Raw genomic sequence first — 18,745 nt, 5'->3', positions numbered from 1 at the left:
AGGGTTGAGATAAAGGCAGTTATCCTGGTTTCAGCTGGGATAGAGTTAACTGTCTTCCTAGTAGCTGGTACAGTGCTATGTTTTGAGTTCAGTATGCAAAGAATGTTGATAACACTGATGTTTTCAGCTGGTGCTCAGTAGTGTTTAGACTAAAGTCAAGGATTTTTCAGCTTCTCATGCCCAGCCAGGGCACAAGAAGTTGGCACAGGACACAACCAGGGCACCTGACCCAAACTGGCCAACGGTGTATTCCATACCATGGGACGTCCCATCTAGTATAGGAAATGGGAAGTGGGGGCAGGGAATCGCTGCTCGGGGGACTGGCGGGGTGTCGGTCAGCAGGTGGTGAGCAATTGCCCTGCGCATCATTTGTACATTCCAATCCTTTTATTACTACTGTTGTCATTTTATTAGTGTTATCATTACCATTATTAGTTTCTTCTTTTCTGTTCTATTAAACCGTTCTTATCTCAACCCACGAGATTTACTTCTTTTTCCCGATTTTCTCCCCCATCCCACTGGATGGGGGGCAGTGAGTGAGTGGCTGCGTGGTGCTTAGTTGCTGGCTGGGGTTAAACCACGACAGTCCATTTTGGCGCCCAACGTGGGGCACGAAGGGTTGAGATAACGACAAACCTGGCCAGAGCTTGTTAAAACAAATTTGTTCTAAGCTTTCATTATGTTGATTTATGTGTTCCTAGAGTTGTTGCTCTGTTTTTTAAAGCTCTGTTATGTATCAGCTCGCTTGCTGTATATAGTTCCTCTTCTGCTGCTTATCATCCCTGGGAGATGGATTAAGGTTTTCGCTTTGAAGTATGGTATAACACTGGTTTATGGTATGAAAAAGTCATCAGTTGTGGGATTAATCCGGTATTTGCACTCAGCATTGTCACCTTTATACTGCGGGAGCCATCTGTGGGAAACTATTAATAATTACACCATTTACCTTTCCTCCATGGAAAACCAGTCTATGGGTGGGGTACCTTTCTTTCCCTCTCCTTTCTCCTTCAGTCCAGTTACAATGGTGTTTGAGAATTTTGAAAAATGTGAATACTCCTGGGGTGTTGGGACTAGCACGGTCCTAGCCCTACTGCTAGGAATTAGCATACTTCTGAATGTGGTTCAGCTCTCGTTTAAGGTTAAACAGCTATTTAAGAAGATCACCCAGAGATGTGCCCCAAGGCTGGATAATTATGAGTGGCAGGGTGTGTGGGGTAGTATGGGCAAGTACCTAGAAAAGTGGGCACCTCCAATGTTTTGGAAATTCACCCCCGAACAAGTTTAGGATCCAGAAGAACTAGTAAAATATTTGGAAAAGGTATGCTGTCACCCCGGCTGCTCCAGAGAGATACAAATCACTGCAACGTGCTGGGGCCTGGCCCATGCCTATCGAGCCCTGTTCGACACCACTCAGTACCCTCAAGGGGAAGAGAAAGTCTCTGGACCTAAAAACAAAACAATGAGCACCGCGGCCACTCAAACCTCGGCAACGGGTGCTGCGGCCCCTCCAGGCCCGGCAAGGAGCATTGCAGGCACCCAGACCTTGGCGACAGGCACCGTGACCCCTCCAGCCCCAGTGACGAGAACTTGGGCTACCCAAACCTTGGCAACAGGCACTGCAGCCCCTCCAGCCCCGGCAATGAGCACAGCAGCTACCCAAACCTTGGCAACGGGCACTGCGGCCTCTCCAGCCCCAGCGACGAGCACTGCTGCTACCCAAACCTCGGCGACAGACACTGCGGTTATCCAAAACCCGGCAAGCGATACTGCAACTGAACCAGCGGACCAACCTGCACCAGTATCAGTTGCCCCCGTACAGAAAAAGAAATATACAAAAAAATCAGTTCGCTTAGCAAAGGATGAAGATGAACCAGGGCCATCACAGGAACAGGAGGAAGAGGCAGAACCAGAGGTAATAAACCAGTCCCTATCCTTGAGTGAGCTGTGGGATTTGCGAAAAGACTTTGGCCGCCGTATAGGTGAGCATATTATCACCTGGCTCCTCCGATGCTGGGACAATGGGGCTAATAGCTTGGAATTAGAAGGTAGGGAAGCCAAGCAGCTGGGATCGCTTGCCAGGGAAGGTGGCATTGACAAGGCAATTGGAAGAGGGACACAAGCCATCAGCCTCTGGAGGCGACTCCTGTCAAGTGTGAAGGAAAGGTACCCCTTTAAGGAAGATGTTATATGTCAATCAAGCAAGTGGACCACCATGGAAAAAGGTATTCAATATCTGAGGGAATTAGCTGTGCTAGAGATGATTCATCATGACCCGGACAACCCACAATTACCCAAAGATCCAGACGAAGTCCAATGCACACGACCTATGTGGCAGAATTTTGTATGGAGCGCACCATCGTCCTATGCCAACTCACTGGCAATAATGGTGTGGAAAGACGAAGAGGCACCGACAGTGGATAAAGTGGCTCGCCAACTGCGTCAACACGAAGAAAATCTCTCCTCCTCCCTACAAGCCTGCATTTTGGCTGTGGAGAAGCTGTCCGAGGATTTCCAGCAATTCAAAGAGGATATGTCCTACTCCACACTTGTCAGGACCAATGTCTCAGCTATTAGGAGTGAGCGTTCCTCTGCCCAAGAGAGAGACTATAGAAGGTACACACCGCAAGGTGTCCTGTGGTTTTACCTGTGTGATCAGGGAGAGGACATGAGGAAATGGGACGGAAAACCTACCACGGTCCTAAATGCACAGGTACGTGAGCTGCGAGGAAAAACCCCCACAAAAGGGGATTCTACCACGAAAAATGCCGCTCCAGTTTCCAAACAGAGTGGAAGGGCTGATCTTTTTTCTGATCCTCTTGAAGGGAATTCTGAGCCAATTTTACGAGAAGTGAATACTGAATACTCTAACAAGAATTAGAGGGGCCCTGCCTCCAGCCAGGTGGAGAAAAGGGATAACCGGGTCTATTGCACTGTGTGGATTCGATGGCCTGGCACGTCAGACCCACAGGAGTATAAGGCTCTAGTAGACACCGGTGCACAGTGCACTCTAATGCCATCAAGTTATAAAGGGACAGAACCCATTTGTATTTCTGGTGTGACAGGGGGATCTCAAGAGTTAACTGTATTGGAAGCTGAAGTAAGCCTGACTGGGAAATGAATGGCAGAAACACCCCATTGTGACTGGTCCAGAGGCTCCATGTATCCTTGGCATAGACTATCTCAGGAGGGGGTATTTAAAGGACCCAAAGGGGTATCGATGGGCTTTTGGTATAGCTGCCTTGGAGTCCGAGGGCACCGAACAGCTGTCTACCCTGCCTGGTCTCTCTCAAGACCCTTCGATTGTGGGGTTGCTGAAGGTTGAAGAACAACAAAGAAGTTGGCACAGGACACAACCAGGGCACCTGACCCAAACTGGCCAACGGTGTATTCCATACCATGGGACGTCCCATCTAGTATAGGAACTGGGAAGTGGGGGGGCAGGGAATCGCTGCTCGGGGACTAGCTGGGTGTCGGTCGGCGGGTGGTGAGCAATTGCCCTGCGCATCATTTGTACGTTCCAATCCTTTTATTACTACTGTTGTCATTTTATTAGTGTTATCATTATCATTATTAGTTTCTTCTTTTCTGTTCTATTAAACCATTCTTATCTCAATCCAGGAGTTTTTCTTTTTTTTCCGATTTCCTCCCCCATCCCACTGGATGGGGGGGAGTGAGTGAGCGGCTGCGTGGTGCTTAGTTGCTGGCTGGGGTTAAGCCACGACAGCAGTTTACTGGGACAACACAAAGAAATTACAACAACAACAACGGTACTAATGAAAGAATATACAAAAAGAGTGATGCACAGTGCAACGCTTCCCCCCGCCAGAAGTCGAGCCCCCCCCCCCCCCCCCCCCCGGCCCACTCCCCATTTATATACTGAGCATGATGTCACATAGTATGGAATAGCTCCTTGGCTAGTTCAGGTCAGCTGCCCTGGCTATGCCCCCCACCTCCCAAGTTCCTGTAAAAATTAACTCTATCCCAGCTGAACCCAGGACAATATAGGACATAATTGGCTATATTAACTACAGCATACGAAACTTGTCTCAGTCTAATTGGTCAAGATAAGCCCCCGAATTGAGGTTGTTTGTGCCAAGTTCCCTTTATCGTGGAATGTGCACCTGTGTTTTTGTAATTGGGATCTTTCTTCTTCTATCTTCTTGTTTATTCTGTTCAAGGCCTTCTAAAGGTGTCTGGAATGCTCTTGCGACCATGAGCTACTTTCAGGCCCAATAACTAAGTTCCATATAATTGAACCCTACATCTCCCCCTTGTTTGTTTTTTGTCAATTAACACAGCCTTACTTGATCTATCAATTAATTTTTAAACACATTGCAACATACAAGGATGGACCATCTTTTACATTCTTGTGCCGTCTTGCTCCGCAAACTCAGCCCAGCAATCAGTAGGTGTCAGCTTTATGTGGGCGTCCCCACGGAGGCAACAATGGCCTTGCCATACACCAGCCCAATGCTCTTCGGAAAATCCTGGTATTTATACATTTGCAGAGGAATGGATTTCAGTACATGTGGCCAATGGGTGCCAAAATCCACCTCAGTTGCAACCTATGACGCATGCGCTCACTGACCAGGCGCACTGCATGAGTCATAGTCATCCTGTGTATTGGTTCATGGGCTTTGTCATGCAGTTGCAATGCAGAGAATCTTGACCTATTATGTTAGCCAAGGTGACCTACACGTTAGTTTTTGGCTGAGGTGGTATTTATATTGCTGCACCATCTAGGATGTTCCAGATGATGATGGTCGTACAAATCAAGTGGGAGTCCATTGTGGGCCTGTATCTGTGGAAACACAATCATAACCTCGCTCCCAGGTTATTAATGGAAATGGACCTTCCCATTGCCCTGTTTCTAGATTCTTAACTAAGACCATGACCTTACCTCTAATTTTGGCTTTAGCTAACTTTTCTTGTGGAGAGAGATTCCCTCTTTTTTTCTTTTTTTTTCTTTTCTTTTTTTGAGAGAGCATTAACAGATCTAGTCATCATAATTCATGAGCATTGAATCATACATGGGATAATAGCTGAGTATGAATATAGGAGCCACCAAGAAAATCGACCACTTTAATATTTGCCGTATCCAAGGCCCAAACTCCAATGATTCTAACCAGTCACTAAACGGGTCAGTATAGTATCCGATCTTGTTTAGGTTCTCTTGTAATTGATTTAACTGTTTGTGAATGCTTATAGAATGGTCCAACAGGTTCATGCAACACATTCCTTCAAACTCTTCACACCCATGTCCTATCTCCACAAATCAAAAACACTCCTGGGGGCAACAACTTTCCACCCGCAGTATTTACTTCCAAACTTGCAGTATCAACATCAGGCCATAAAGGTAACCCTGTTATATTCTGCCATCTTATAAAGTCTGACCCTGATCACTCTTTCTCCTTCTTTACCAAAACGGTGTCCCCCCCAAAAATATCACTCCTATACCATTATATGATTGTACCATGAGCTGTAAAATGTAGGGTTAACGTCTGGATACCCAATTAGACATATGTGAAAAGGATCCCCTGGTGTAGCTAAGGACAGACAAAAATCAGTCAATTTTAAATACAGACCCCGTGACTAAGGTCATCGCAATCATTATCACTACCATTTGCTTTTCCAAATCCCTTTTTTTTTTTTTTTTGGTCTTTATCATAAATGACTACATACTGGGGTATCTTAATACTACTTCCACACTCGGCTCTTATGAGTAATGTTTCGCCAGATGCCGATCAACATTAAATCATATATATATTTGCTGCAATAGCTCTAAGCTGCTTATTCTCTATACGATTAGTAGCATACACAAAGCCAAAATCAGTAAGCGATCTATTGAAAAATCCTCTGCCCGCTCACGCAAGGTTAGTTGGTTAGTTAAATTTCTATCACAATGATCACACAAAAAATTTTCTATCCCTTTCACCCACTTGCACTAAGATGCATATCCAGGGCCGGCACCGTACTCCTTGTTTTTCACACGTGTTCTTAATTTCCACACTGACTGCCGGTCTCCGTCGTGATTTGTCTAGGCAGTCTATCTAGAGCTTCGGGACCTGCTGAAGTCTCTACTGCCTCTTGTTCTCAATCTTCTGAGTTGTTTGTGATATCTGATTGCTCAATCCATGGCTTGACCAATTTCGCCAGTATCCAATGGGGCTGTTCATTACCTGTGGAAACACAAGCATACCCTCTTCCCCACGTGAATAACTTGCAAGGTCCCTGCCATTGCTGTAAAACTGCATTGAATATTGAAACTTGCGGCTGGTTTTTAGCAACATTTTTGCTCCCACACATATGCCTAGTAATTGGGATCTGATCCTCAGTACCATGTGGCTGTAGCCAATTCAAAACATACAGTGCTTTGCTTATTAACTCTTGGGGGGTACAATGCTGCATGTCTTCCCCCGTTCTTAAAATGTTTAAACGATCCTTTAAGGTCCGGTGTGCACATTCAACGATAGCTTGACCAGTAGAATTATGGGGTACGCCAAAATTATGAGTTACCCCCCATAGCTGTAAAAATGTTTCTAATGACTGTGCGTAATATTCCGGGTCATTGTCCGTTTTAATTTCTGTTGGCACTCCCATTGCAGCAAATGCTGCCAAAAGGTGCTTAATTATGGATCTGGCATTAGTTGATACATGAACAATAGCCCACGTAAGGTTCAAATATAGATACATGAAAGTATTTATATTTCCCAAAACTGGGATACTCCGTAACGCCTGTTTGCCAAATTTGCAACGGTGATAGTCCCCGGGGGTTCACCCCTTGTGGTTGTAAGTTTGGAATGTTCGCACAGTCAGGGCAAGCAGCAACAATAGTTCTGGCTTGCTGCAATGGGAGATCAAATTGCTTACTTGGCGCTTTTGCCGACTGATGATAAAATTTATGGGATAGCAGTGCTTGTCCAAACAAGTCAGGTTTGGATGTATTAAAACAGATGTCTGCATTGGCTACTACCAGTTGATCCACGCGCGTGTTACCTTACACAATAAATCCTGGCAACGTTGTATGGCTACGAATATGATCGATAAAAAATAAGTCTGTTCGTCTTTCTAATAACGTCCATAATTTCAAAAGTGCCATAAACAGCTGCTTATTACTTACAGTTTTTCGCAAGGATCTATGCATAAGTTTGACTATCCCAATGACATATTGAGAATCCGAAACAATGTTGACAGGTGTTTTATCCCATTTTTTGAAAACAGAGCATACGGCTAATAGCTCAAGCACCTGTACTGACCCCTCTGACAGAACGACTTCGGATTTCCAGGATCGATCCTGAAGATATACAAATCCCGCTTTTTTGGTTTTTGTCAATTAACACCTGCTGTATTGCCCTTTGCAAAGATCTATGAACACAATTAAACACAGTAAAAGCAACATTATACCTAATAAAATACATAAGAATAAAAGAAACCCCGATTTTTAACAAAGATACAAACCAACTCCTAAGTCCCCATCCCGCAGCTAAATGCTCTAAGCTGAAATGACAGCTTTCTTAATTGTGTTAAAGCTCTTGCAGCTCCTTCTTGCCTCTGCAGTTCTGTTATCTTGTTTAGTAATTGCTCCACCATCCAAGTTCCTTATGTCCGTTGTTTTTCAGGTGGTTCAAAGTCCATTCATACTGCAGCTGTCACGTACTCTGGCCCACTCATGCTAACTGCAGCCTACTTATGCTAACTCTAAATAATCAGGCTCAAAGAAATGTCCCCCATTTTCCATGAAATCTCCTACAATTCCCCCTTTTTGATTTTTGCGTAAGCCAAGTTACATGAAATGCTTTTGCAATCATATGTTCAACTATTTTTATGATACATGGTACAATCATTACAACTGCTAATATTACAATTAAAATAACTAAGCCATGCATAAGCAAATCTTTCAACTATCCCGTAATTCCCAAACTTGCTAGCCATCCACTTAACCCTGTGTCAGTTATCATGAGGCTTTTACTCTGAATCATATTGATATCGGGTGTTAGTAACATAAGTCGTCCAAGGCTACGTGACCTCCCGTTCAGTTTTGCTGGAATTCCCCCCCATGCTCTATCCCCACAAATTAAAAACATCCCCGCAGGTAAAGCAGTTGGAATAGAAAAAAGAGCGTGATATTCTGCAATAGATATAGTTACACCAAGCTGTAGCATTTCTATACACAGGCAAAATAGCATTTACATTCTGACCCTTTCAGGTGGTGTTATAGGTATAATTAAAGATCACACAGGCATTCATGATGACTGATCCTAATAACTCTTGAGGTTCTTGTATTACTTGAGGCAGGTGTGCATACACACCATCCCAATTATCGACACAGGATTGTGGGTTATTACAAAGGAAAAATTCAGGCATTGGATCTGGCCAGGTGTCTAGAGGTAACCCCACCAAACAGGTAGAAAAAGGATTTTCAGGGGTAGCGACAGAAAGACATATAGCTTCTTGATGCGTTATGTTCGCCAAAGTTACCCATACATTCTGTTTTAGTTGTTGGATCATCCACTCTTCACTTATGTGTGTCACCCATAATAGGCCGAATGCAACGAGGAGGAGTCCTTTTAGGTTCAGTGTTTTTCCAAGGATGTAACAACTGTCCAGGGTTTTACCCACTTTGCTGGTACCCATCTTGTTCCGTGATCTGTAACAATACAAGCATAACCTCGGCCCCACGTTGTTATCAATGCTTCCTTGGCATCAGCACCATCTACCTGGTCTTCAATAGCATCTCGCAGACGATCAATAAAGGACATATAAAGTTCCGTATTACCCTGCCTTATACTTGTAAATGATTGTTCTGGCTTTCCAGCTTCAGGCAAGGTTACCATTGCCTTCAGAGCGAAGGAAGCTGACTCCTGCAATGCTTCCACCGGTAGCCTTGTCCGCCTATTAACATCTGCAAAGTCACCAGTCCCCATCATTTGCGCAGCAGTGATCACATATCGCAGATCTCCTTCTGGGTGGTTGAAATTTCTTAGTGCCGCTAAACCACATAATTCTGCCCGTTTCACCTTCCATAACAGATGCTGAGTCAGAGTTAAAATCATTGTAGCCAATTGTGTACAGTCAAAGCCTGTTAAAATTTGACCAGAAAATACATTCTCCAATAACGCCTGACTAATGGAGCAGACAATCCATTAGCCATTACTGTTTTCTGTACTTCTTTTATTAAATCCCAATTGAAAGGTTGCCACACGTTTGGGGCATTCTGCCTGACTGTAACTGGAAAAGCCACAGGATTAAGATCTTCGGTTAACATTTTATCATTTATGTCCTTCCATTGCTTTTTTATAGCTTCTCCTGGGGATGTATCTGCCTCATAGGGAGGTGCAAAGGGGATAGGTCTCTGCTCGAGAGGCAGGTTACTTAAAGGTTGATCGTTGCCTCCATTAATGACATCTCCCTCGGTGTTTTATTCCTTATCACTGTCCAAATTATTTACCACCTCGCCACACACGCTTTTCTTTTTTTCCGGGGTATCTTCAATTGAAATTTTTGCAGCGGCAGCCACTTCCCCCTCCGCCTTAAGGGCCTTCAATGCCTCCAGCACCAATCTCCATGCAGCGGAGACCCTCTGAGCCCTCACATCCCCACGCAATACAAAGTCCCAAATTACTTTTCCCATTTCTTCCCAATTTTTAACTTCAAAGACTTCTACATTCGAAGTGGGGGCACCACGGTCCTTAAGCTACTTCAGCATCATATGTAAAGTATTTGAATCATACTTAATCCCTCTCATGGACAGGATATGCGAAAGCATTTGTACAATTCCCCCTTCTATCCATAGGCATCTGGGCACCCATTTTAATCCTTCTAGCCGCTCACCTTACTTCCAAATGAGCAGGGTGACTGATCTCCTGGGAGAAGGTTGTCCGTGCAGTCCAGCTGGCTAGACGATCGTTTGGCTAGAGTCTCCTCTGGACGCACTTCCAGCAATTCCAGCATTTTCTCTTTTTGCTCTAGTATTATAGTAGCCAAATCCTCATTTGCATTATTTGAATCAGGGTATATGCTAGGTATAATTTGTTCATGTTGAATGGTGGTATCTGCGGGCTGTTTTCTCGTAGGCGGATTTTTACTCACTCCCCGATTCTGTAGGGTTTCCTTTAAGCGTACAGTTAGGGAGGCTTAAGAACTGTCAGATGGGTGATTAATATTGGCAGTCCCAGGGAATGGAGCAGAAGTCAAGGGCACAGGAGCAGGCGGACAAGCTCCAGGGAAGCCAAAAGTCTCTCTCGCTGCATTATGTTTTTCTCCCCGCTTTTCCCTTTTGCTTGTGGTTGGAGAGAGAGCAGCAAAAGCAGATGCTTTACGATATGCTTTCATTTCTTGCAGAGTTGTCTTAATTTCTATAAAGTTGCAAGACCTTTAACTTCTTTAGACCCGTCACTAATTTCATCCCATAGGGAGGTTCCGATAGCTTCTCAGGTACTAAGCTCAAAAGCTGTACCCACACTAATTAAAAGGTTTCTGTCCTTGCTCCATTGTAGAAGACACTTTAAACAAGCTTTATCATATTTTTTGCCTCTCTCTGAGAGTATATGTTGGAGGAGCTTAACTACTGCTTCTTCTTCTTTGGAAAATGCAGACCCCATCTCATCCCCCGACCGCTCACCTCCTTTACAAGCGAGTCCTTTTTAATACCCATCTCTGTTTTTTCAACCAGCCTCATAAATGTCTTTATGGCTGCCTTTTCCCTCACAGATGCTGCGAAACCCATGCAGCCGTTTATCACGTAAGCTTACAATTCCTGCCTCTCTTGAGCAGCCTGGTGGTTCTCTTCTAAGCCCACCAGCAATTTCCCCCGCCTTTTCAGTCGTTAGCGTTCACCTCTTGTTCCTTACCGGATCATGTCGGAGATCGCCAGATGTAGGGTTATTCCATGCGGGACCGGACAACAGGACACCAATATGATGATTAAAGTCGCCAGTTTATTGAGCCTAGCTGATCATTCTTATACAATTCTCTAAGTTGTTTAAAAGCTTTGATTGGCTGCTGCATGCAAGCATTTGGTGTCCACGTGCAGAAGCATAAAACGTGATTGGTTATATTGACACTATACACGCATATAAACATAAGATAGAGTTGGTTATACTAACTCTGTACACGCACATAAATATAGGACATAATTGGCTATGTTAGAGCATGTGAAACTTGTCTCAGTCTAATTGGTCAAGATAAGCCCCCGAATTGAGGTTGTTTGTGCCAAGTTCCCTTTATCGCGGAATGTGCACCTGTGTTTTTCTAATTGGGATCTTTCTTCTTCTATCTTCTTGTTTATTCTGTTCAAGGCCTTCTAAAGGCGTCTGGAATGGTCTTGCAACCATGAGCTACTTTCAGGCCCAGTAACTCAGTTCCATATAATTGAACCCTACAACCAAGTACCATCACGGGCAAAACAGACTCAGTTTGGGGAAAGTTAACTCAATTTATTACAAATCAACCAGAGCAAAGTAATGAGAAATAAAAGGAAATGTCAGAACACCTTCCCTCCACCCCTCACTTCTTCCCAGGCACAACTTCACTCCCAGATTTCTCTACCAACCCCCCCCAGCGGCACAGGGGGACGGGGATGGGGTTTATGGTCATCACACATTATTTTTTGCTGCTTCATCCTCCTTAGGGGGAGGGCTCATCACACTCTTCCCCTGCTCCAGCATGGGGTCCCTCTCACGGGAGACAGTCCTCCACGAACTTCTCCAACATGGCTCCTTCCCATGGGCTGCCGTTCTTCACAAACTGCCCCAGCATGGGTCCTTTCCACGGTGTGCAGTCCTTCAGGAGCACACTGCTCCAGCATGGGTCCCCCACGGGGTCACAAGTCCTGCCAGAAAACCTGCTCTGTGGGCTCCTCGCTCCACAGATCCTGCCAGGAGCCTGCTCCAGTGCGGGGTTCCCACGGGGTCATAGCCTCCTTCGGGAACCCACCTGCTCTGGCGTGGGGTCCTCCATGGGCTGCAGGTGGATATCTGCTCCACCATGGACCTCCCTGGACTGCAGGGGGACAGCCTGCCTCACTGCGGTCTTCGCCACAGGCTGCAGGGGAATCTCTGCTCTGGTGCCTGGAGCATCTCCTCCCCCTCCTGCACTGACCTTGGTGTCTGCAGGCTTGTTTCTCTTGCATGTTCTCACTCCTCTCTCCGGCAGCTGTTTTCCATCTGTCCCAACTTTTTTCCTTCTTAAAAATGTTATCACAGAGGCGTTACCACTATCGCTGATTGGCTCGGCCTTGGCTGGCAGTGAGTCCGTCTTAGAGCCGGCTGGTATAGGGTCTCTCTCGAACACAGGGGAAGCTTCCAGCAGCTTCTTACAGAAGCCACCCCTGTAACCTGTAACACTCCCTCCCCCCTCCCCGTTACCAAAACCTTGCCACACAAAACCAATACACTCGGTCACATGCTGCACAAAGTAATGAAACCATATCACAAAGGCAAGCATTCTTGCCCAGCATGCATCAGTTTCCAAAGCGACTTATAAACCCCTTGGCATCAAGATTAATGACTTTTTTTTTTTAAATTGCAATTGTTCAGAACAGTTGTGCAAAGTTTACTGTGTTCCTTTCCTCTCGGCTCGCAATTTCTTCTATTAGCTTGTAGCAGGATCTCTCTCTACCACCTTCCCTGATTAATGCAGAAAAATCAGGAAGCCACAGATGCCACGAAATCAGAAGTTTGTAGGAAAATACTTCTTGCTGAGCGCACGTGTCAGGGGATGCCAGCTTGATCAGCATAGCAATAAGAAACAAGCCCACTGTAAACACATATACAGCAGATATAAAGACTCTTTACTGTGCCTTGCCCAAAGGTCCAAAATTACACTTTAAAAAGCACAAATTATTCCTGAGCCTTTGTGATAATTGCCAGCTCATCTATTTTCTCCTCGATTGCCAAATGGTTTAGCTTCACAGCCCAAAACCGCAGAGGGTCAGCGAATAGCTTCTAGCAATTGTCCTGGCATTACCAAAAAGCAACTTCTTTGGTTCTCCTACAACCCAGAAGTCCCACTCTTCCCTTTGCCTCAGACCAGTCTGATATCAAGAAGCCCTTTAAGATTGTTGCATTTAATTGCATCTCACCACATAACTGCACCGTGCAAAGAAGCAATGGAGTTTTTCCCTTTATTAACATAAAGCTATAGAGACCATTCATAATCCAGTGTGCTGCTTATTAATCAGCCCATGGTACACATGGAAGTTATTCAACAGGCTCTACCATAGTTCTTAATTTGCCTTAATAACTGGGATGGTGTTCAAGAAGCATATTTGTGCTGCAGATAGAAAATTCTTGTAGCAAGGCAAAGATATGCTGAGAACCAATTTGATCCAAATGGAGCTTGCTGGGTATATATTCAAAGATGACATATTAGTTAAAAAAATTCATCAAGACAATTAACACATACTTCAGACATCCATACAAACCAAAACTCTTCAAGAAGGTGGTTAATGTACCACCATGTGGTGGTGTGCACCAGTTTTATTCCAGTTTGAATTGCATTTGTCGCTGGCTAGAGTACATTGAAAAGCTGATATGCTGCCTTTGAAGGACAAAAAGGATGCCAAAAGTTAATCTAGACTGACATTATTAGTCAAAACACAAAAGATACAGCAGACTGGGGAAATAAAAGAAACTAGCATGTTAAGTGTCACTTTGACCTTTGTAGATAAAGGATTCAGAAGCATTTGGGGGACAAAAAAAAAAAAAAAAATCCAAAAAAAACATCAAGCTCCTCAAAGGTTGTAGCAAACTGAGCATCAAAAGTTACCACCATTCCCTTCAGAAATAAATGTTAAATATTTAGTTAGAAAATAATCTGCCAAGCAATGCTTAAAAAGCTACTCTTTTCCTTTTTGAAACATGAACCCCATGCAAATGACCCCTCTACCACAAAAGAGACACTTTCTGTATCAATTAATTCCTGACCACTAAGCATCCCTCGGACTCAACACCAAGTCTGGCTTTGCAGTTGAAGAGCAGAATTAAGAGGTTTTTGTTTGGTGGGGGTTTTTTGTTGTTTGTTTGGGGGTTGGGGGGTGGGGGTGTTGTGGTTTTTGTTGGGTTTTTTTTTCAGTCTTCCTACACAGGAAGACTCAAGTGCTCTGGCGAGACAATTTGGCAAGATCTGCAGCCTTCAGCAGAAAGGGAACAAGTCTCTATAATCATACAAGCATCTGCTATAAAGGAGACAAAACCCAATACTGGCTAGAAAAGCAACTCACTCTTGGCCCCTAGAGAGCACCTTGTTTGTGAAATGCTCATAAATTCTCCAAAAAGGACTGAAGTGGAGACTGATGTATGTAAAAGTTGAGATTGCCAGATGGTAAGTTTGTTTTTATCCTGCAGATAGGATAAGATGACAATGGAGTCCTACAACAACATAAAAAACCAGAGGGGAAAAAACTAAAATAATAAGAAAAAAAAATAAATCACTGAAATGCAATCTAAGTCTCTAGGTTTTGCTTGTTACTAGAATTAAAGATGGAGGGGGAGAGGATTTAAAAAAAAAGGGGGGGGGCAAAACAAAGCCTGCGTTTTAAGTTTTGGTGGGATTTTTTGGTTGTGGTTTTGTTTGGTTTTTTTAAACTATTTTGAATTGGATTATAAAACTACATAATGTCTTCTTGCTGCTGATACGCATAATACGCTGCAGGAGCTGTCAGCAAAGGCAGACTATTTACGAGGGCCAATTAACTCTGGTTGTGTAGCTTATCTTGATTTCTGCAGCAGAGAATGGCAGCCTCTTCACAATGAGGTAGTTTGTCATTATGACCCCAGCAATAATAAAGAGGCTTCCATTTCAGAACAGGGCTAAGAAATACCAAGTGAAACACACTTGCTCTAACACAGAGTTCTTGACCCTTAGCAGGAGCACGATGTGGATTCAAACAGTTGATTAATCACCCACCATCTATCTACAGTGGCTGTTTCTGGAGAGCTCTGGTGTAGCTACAAAGCATCCCCCCCCACACTGGAGAAATTCCTTAAATGACAATGCTTGGAGACAAAGTATTTTTAGAAGTGAGAAGTGTATTGCTGAATATCTCTGCTGAATGTTTAATCAGTGCTCAGTGAGCCTGGCTGAATACAGTTTAGAAATGTTTGTATCCAAATATGGTTTTGTTTTATTTATTTATTTTTAAACACATCCTATTTCTTCTCTTCATCTGAGGTCAAGCCTGTGACTAGAAAGAGGTGGAGGGTGCCTCTTAACATCACCAGGTTGTATAATGCCCCACATTGTTGTTCTAGAAATTAGCTGTAGGTACACATCCAAGCTGTTAATGTTGTGCATAAATAAGTACATCTACATAATCTCCTTTAAACACCTTATTCCAGTTAAATTGGAACAGATAGTAAACACCACCAAAAAAATCCATAACATTAGAAAAAATAATAATACACAGTGATTTCCAACACTAAGATCTTACCTAATCCCAGAGGAAAGTGAGCTGGTGTTTCAGGGCAAGAGCAAGCACCACTATAAATCTTGAATAAGGGGCTCACCACTCCCATTCTCTCAAAAGACTCTACTGTATGTGAATTAATATTAAAAATGGAAAACTATTTAGAATTGTCCAGCACACTAAGACTACCTGAGCACCAGAAAGCTCTATTTTTTCCTCCAGCATCTGGCAAGCAAAAGGGAGTCCAGCTCCACAGGCATCATTATTTAGCACAATTCTCACACACATAGAACCGGCATTTGTTGGGAAACATGTTTTTCCTTCCATATAACACACAGCACACATGTCATACCTCTCAGCCTTCAAGTATACTGCTGTACAGCTCTCATGGTATTTGTAAATTCTCTCCCTTTTCCCATAAATATTTTATTAAACTGGCAAGGTCTCATTTTATGCATGGGAAGGATCAACTATGCCTGAATCATTCCTGACAGGTGTTGGTTTTAATCTTCAAATCCTCATTCATCATAGGAAACCTCTCTGCACTGCTCTTGACACCATCACGTACCCCACAGCAGCACACCAGATCTTTCCACCCACTGAATTAAGACAAATGGGACCCTCTGCTCAGTCCCTCTGCCTTCTCCAGGGAGATATTCAACCTCTCTTGACTATATTCGGCATGGAGATGAGCAGGATGTCAGTACAGGAAGGACACGGACCTGCTGGAGTGGGTCCAGAGGAGGGCCACAAAAACGGTCAGAGGGGTGGAACACCTGTCCTATGAAGACAAGCTGAGAGAGTTGGGGTTATTCAGCCTGGAGAAGAGAAGGCTCCAGGGAGACCTTATTGCAGCCTTCCAATACTTAAAGGGGGCTTAGAAGAAAGATGGGACAGACTTTTTAGTAGAGCTTGTTGCAATAGGACAAGGGGTAGTGGTTTTAAATTAGGAGGGTAGATTCAGACTAGATATAAGGAAGAAATTTTTTACGATGAGGGTAGTGAGACACTGGAACAGGTTGCCCAGATCGGTGGTCAATGCCCCATCCCTGAAAGCATTCAAGGTCAGGTTGGATGGGGCTCTGAGAAACCTGACCTAGTTGAAGATGTCCCTGCTCATTGCAGGAGGGTTGGACTAGATGATCTTTAAAAGGTCCCTTCCAACCCAAACTATTCTAACAATTGATGATTCTGTGATTCCAATGCCGAATTAAGGTTTCTCCTTTCCATGGAAGCAGGCTTTAAAGCACAACGCTTTGTACAGGTTTTTCTGGAGCACCGAATAACTGCCATATTTACACCACCACTTTGTTAATCCTCACACTGGAAAGCATAAAAGGGAAAACCCCACACAACACAAACCCCTTTCTTGCAGAAATGTTTTAGCACTTCAGAGACTGGCTATTAAAAGCCTACTTCATCATAACCTTCCTCCCCTAATTAAAACAGCTTCTGCAGGCTGAGGAATACAAGGGTATGGTTGAACTTAACCGCAGCTGCCTCCAGGATTTTTTTGACCTTCCAGAAGCCAGGGACTGCTCTTGAAAGCTGAAAGGTTTCCAAATGTTACTACTTAAAACATAAAGAATATTGTTGTTTCTGATGCTGCCTTTAAATGTTAGGCCAGAGAATCGCAGCATTAGCATTACCAGTAATTAAATGCTTTGCAAAGTGCTACAAGATGTTCTACATTGTGAAAAGCATTATGGAAACCCAAGTTACTTGCTGCTGTGAGATAATCAGAAAGCTCCAGCCCCTTTTTATTCTATTCATGTAAAACTTTGTTGTGCTATTCCAGATAACTCTAGTTTAGCAGACGTTAGAAATTAAAGCATATCTAACACTGTCCTTACCTTGGTGACCTCAAAACTTTAAGCTTTTTCACAGGTTTCTAAGCAAATTTCCTAAATATTCTCAAGAGTTTTGACTTACGAAAAAGCAACTGATGAATTAATATTAAATGCTCTGTGGTCTTGGAGGCTACATTCCTTCCCTAAAACCGCTCCTAACCCTCTCTGCAGAGCAGAAATACGAAATGCATTACAAGCAACAAACAAATGCACAATTGCCGAGATTAAACTGGAGGAAGAACCAGGAATTGAAGCAATGCACACTCCCAAGGGGTCAGAAAAGTAGCAGCAACAGCAAGTTAAAAAAGCCGAGTGCAGTGAATTGCAGGGTGCTCATTTGGGAATAAGCCTAATGAACCCTTTGCTATCTTTTTATCTCATTTAATTCATTTCTCCTTGATCCATCTTGCTTTGAAATGGAAGTCCAAAGAACTACACAGTACTTCTGCAACAACTGCCAGTGTGAAACTTGTAGATATATTTTACTCCCCGATGGAATATGTTACCTGCAGGTACCATATCTGACCAGAATCACTAAGCATACATAAACTTTTCCTCTTTCATTGATGCTCCAAATTCTGTAGGATTGCAGATTTTTAACAGGATGTTTCAGAGACAGGACTGACATAGCCATTTTTCTGGTGGTTTATTGAAACAATCTATACAATTAAGTCCATTCTGGTGAATTAATTATCCCAAACTGGAGTAAGCTATTAATAATAAACTGAATTATTCATGATTCAATTCCTTTGCAGTATCTAACACATACACCCTCCCAGGTATTGACGAGTGTGCAGGAAAAGCATGTAAACCATTTGCATAAAAAGCCCCCAGAAATGCAAGTAAAAACAGAAGATGGGAAAGAGTCCCAATATCAACCCTACCTTTCAGTCACTGGATGCATAAACTTTTCCTGGTAGTTCAGCTGCAGGTTGCAGTAGTCGACCTCAGCCTTTTTTCTATTCACCCTCAGCATCCTGGAGCATTTTCTTTGAAGAATTACAATATCCATATCCAAGAGGAGGCACACAGGACTATATATAACACAGCTTCATGTTGCTGCTGACAATGTGCCCTTGCAACTGTGCCCATTTGCTCACTGCTAAGTGGCATTTCCCACAGAGACCTGCATACACTGGACAAGATCTGCCCAACAAATCTGGCAGAGAACACAGAAGGGGTTTTAGAGTTATTTTCTGAATCATAAAACCTACTGATAACTTCCCCAAAACCTACAGTGCCAAACTAAGCAACGCTGTGAGCACAGAAAACAAATATTAATACCAAATCTAATTACACAATGGCAAACAAAATAGTTGTAGATAACCTTAACGCAGTATTAGTCTAGGGGACTATTCATACTGGCTGTAGTGGCTATTGCCTTTTCTAATTGCAGCACTTCATGCGTTCCAGTTGCTACTTGGATCGATGCCCTGTTCTCCAAAAAAACCGCTTTCTTACTCTAAAGAAAGATTGTTTGCTTTCATAT

The 18,745-nt window shown here is 43.6% G+C and overlaps 1 protein-coding gene across 1 annotated transcript in view; it reads right to left on the bottom strand.

The window, feature by feature from the left end:
• LOC126035262 (leucine-rich repeat and fibronectin type III domain-containing protein 1-like protein) overlaps nucleotides 1–18,367 on the bottom strand; it is a 56,947-nt gene extending 38,580 nt beyond the window's left edge. Inside the window, exon 1 of the mRNA XM_049793638.1 lies at nucleotides 18,141–18,367. Within this exon, the coding sequence (XP_049649595.1) occupies nucleotides 18,141–18,268 (128 nt within the window). The 5' untranslated portion in view covers nucleotides 18,269–18,367. The remainder of the gene's footprint in view (nucleotides 1–18,140) is intronic.
• Nucleotides 18,368–18,745: the final 378 nt, after the last annotated feature.

The sequence above is a fragment of the Accipiter gentilis genome, chromosome W (genome assembly GCF_929443795.1).
Source record: "Accipiter gentilis chromosome W, bAccGen1.1, whole genome shotgun sequence".
NCBI lineage: Eukaryota > Metazoa > Chordata > Aves > Accipitriformes > Accipitridae > Astur > Astur gentilis.
Note: the sequence above shows the minus strand (reverse complement) of the source record. Positions and strands in the feature narration are given on the sequence as shown.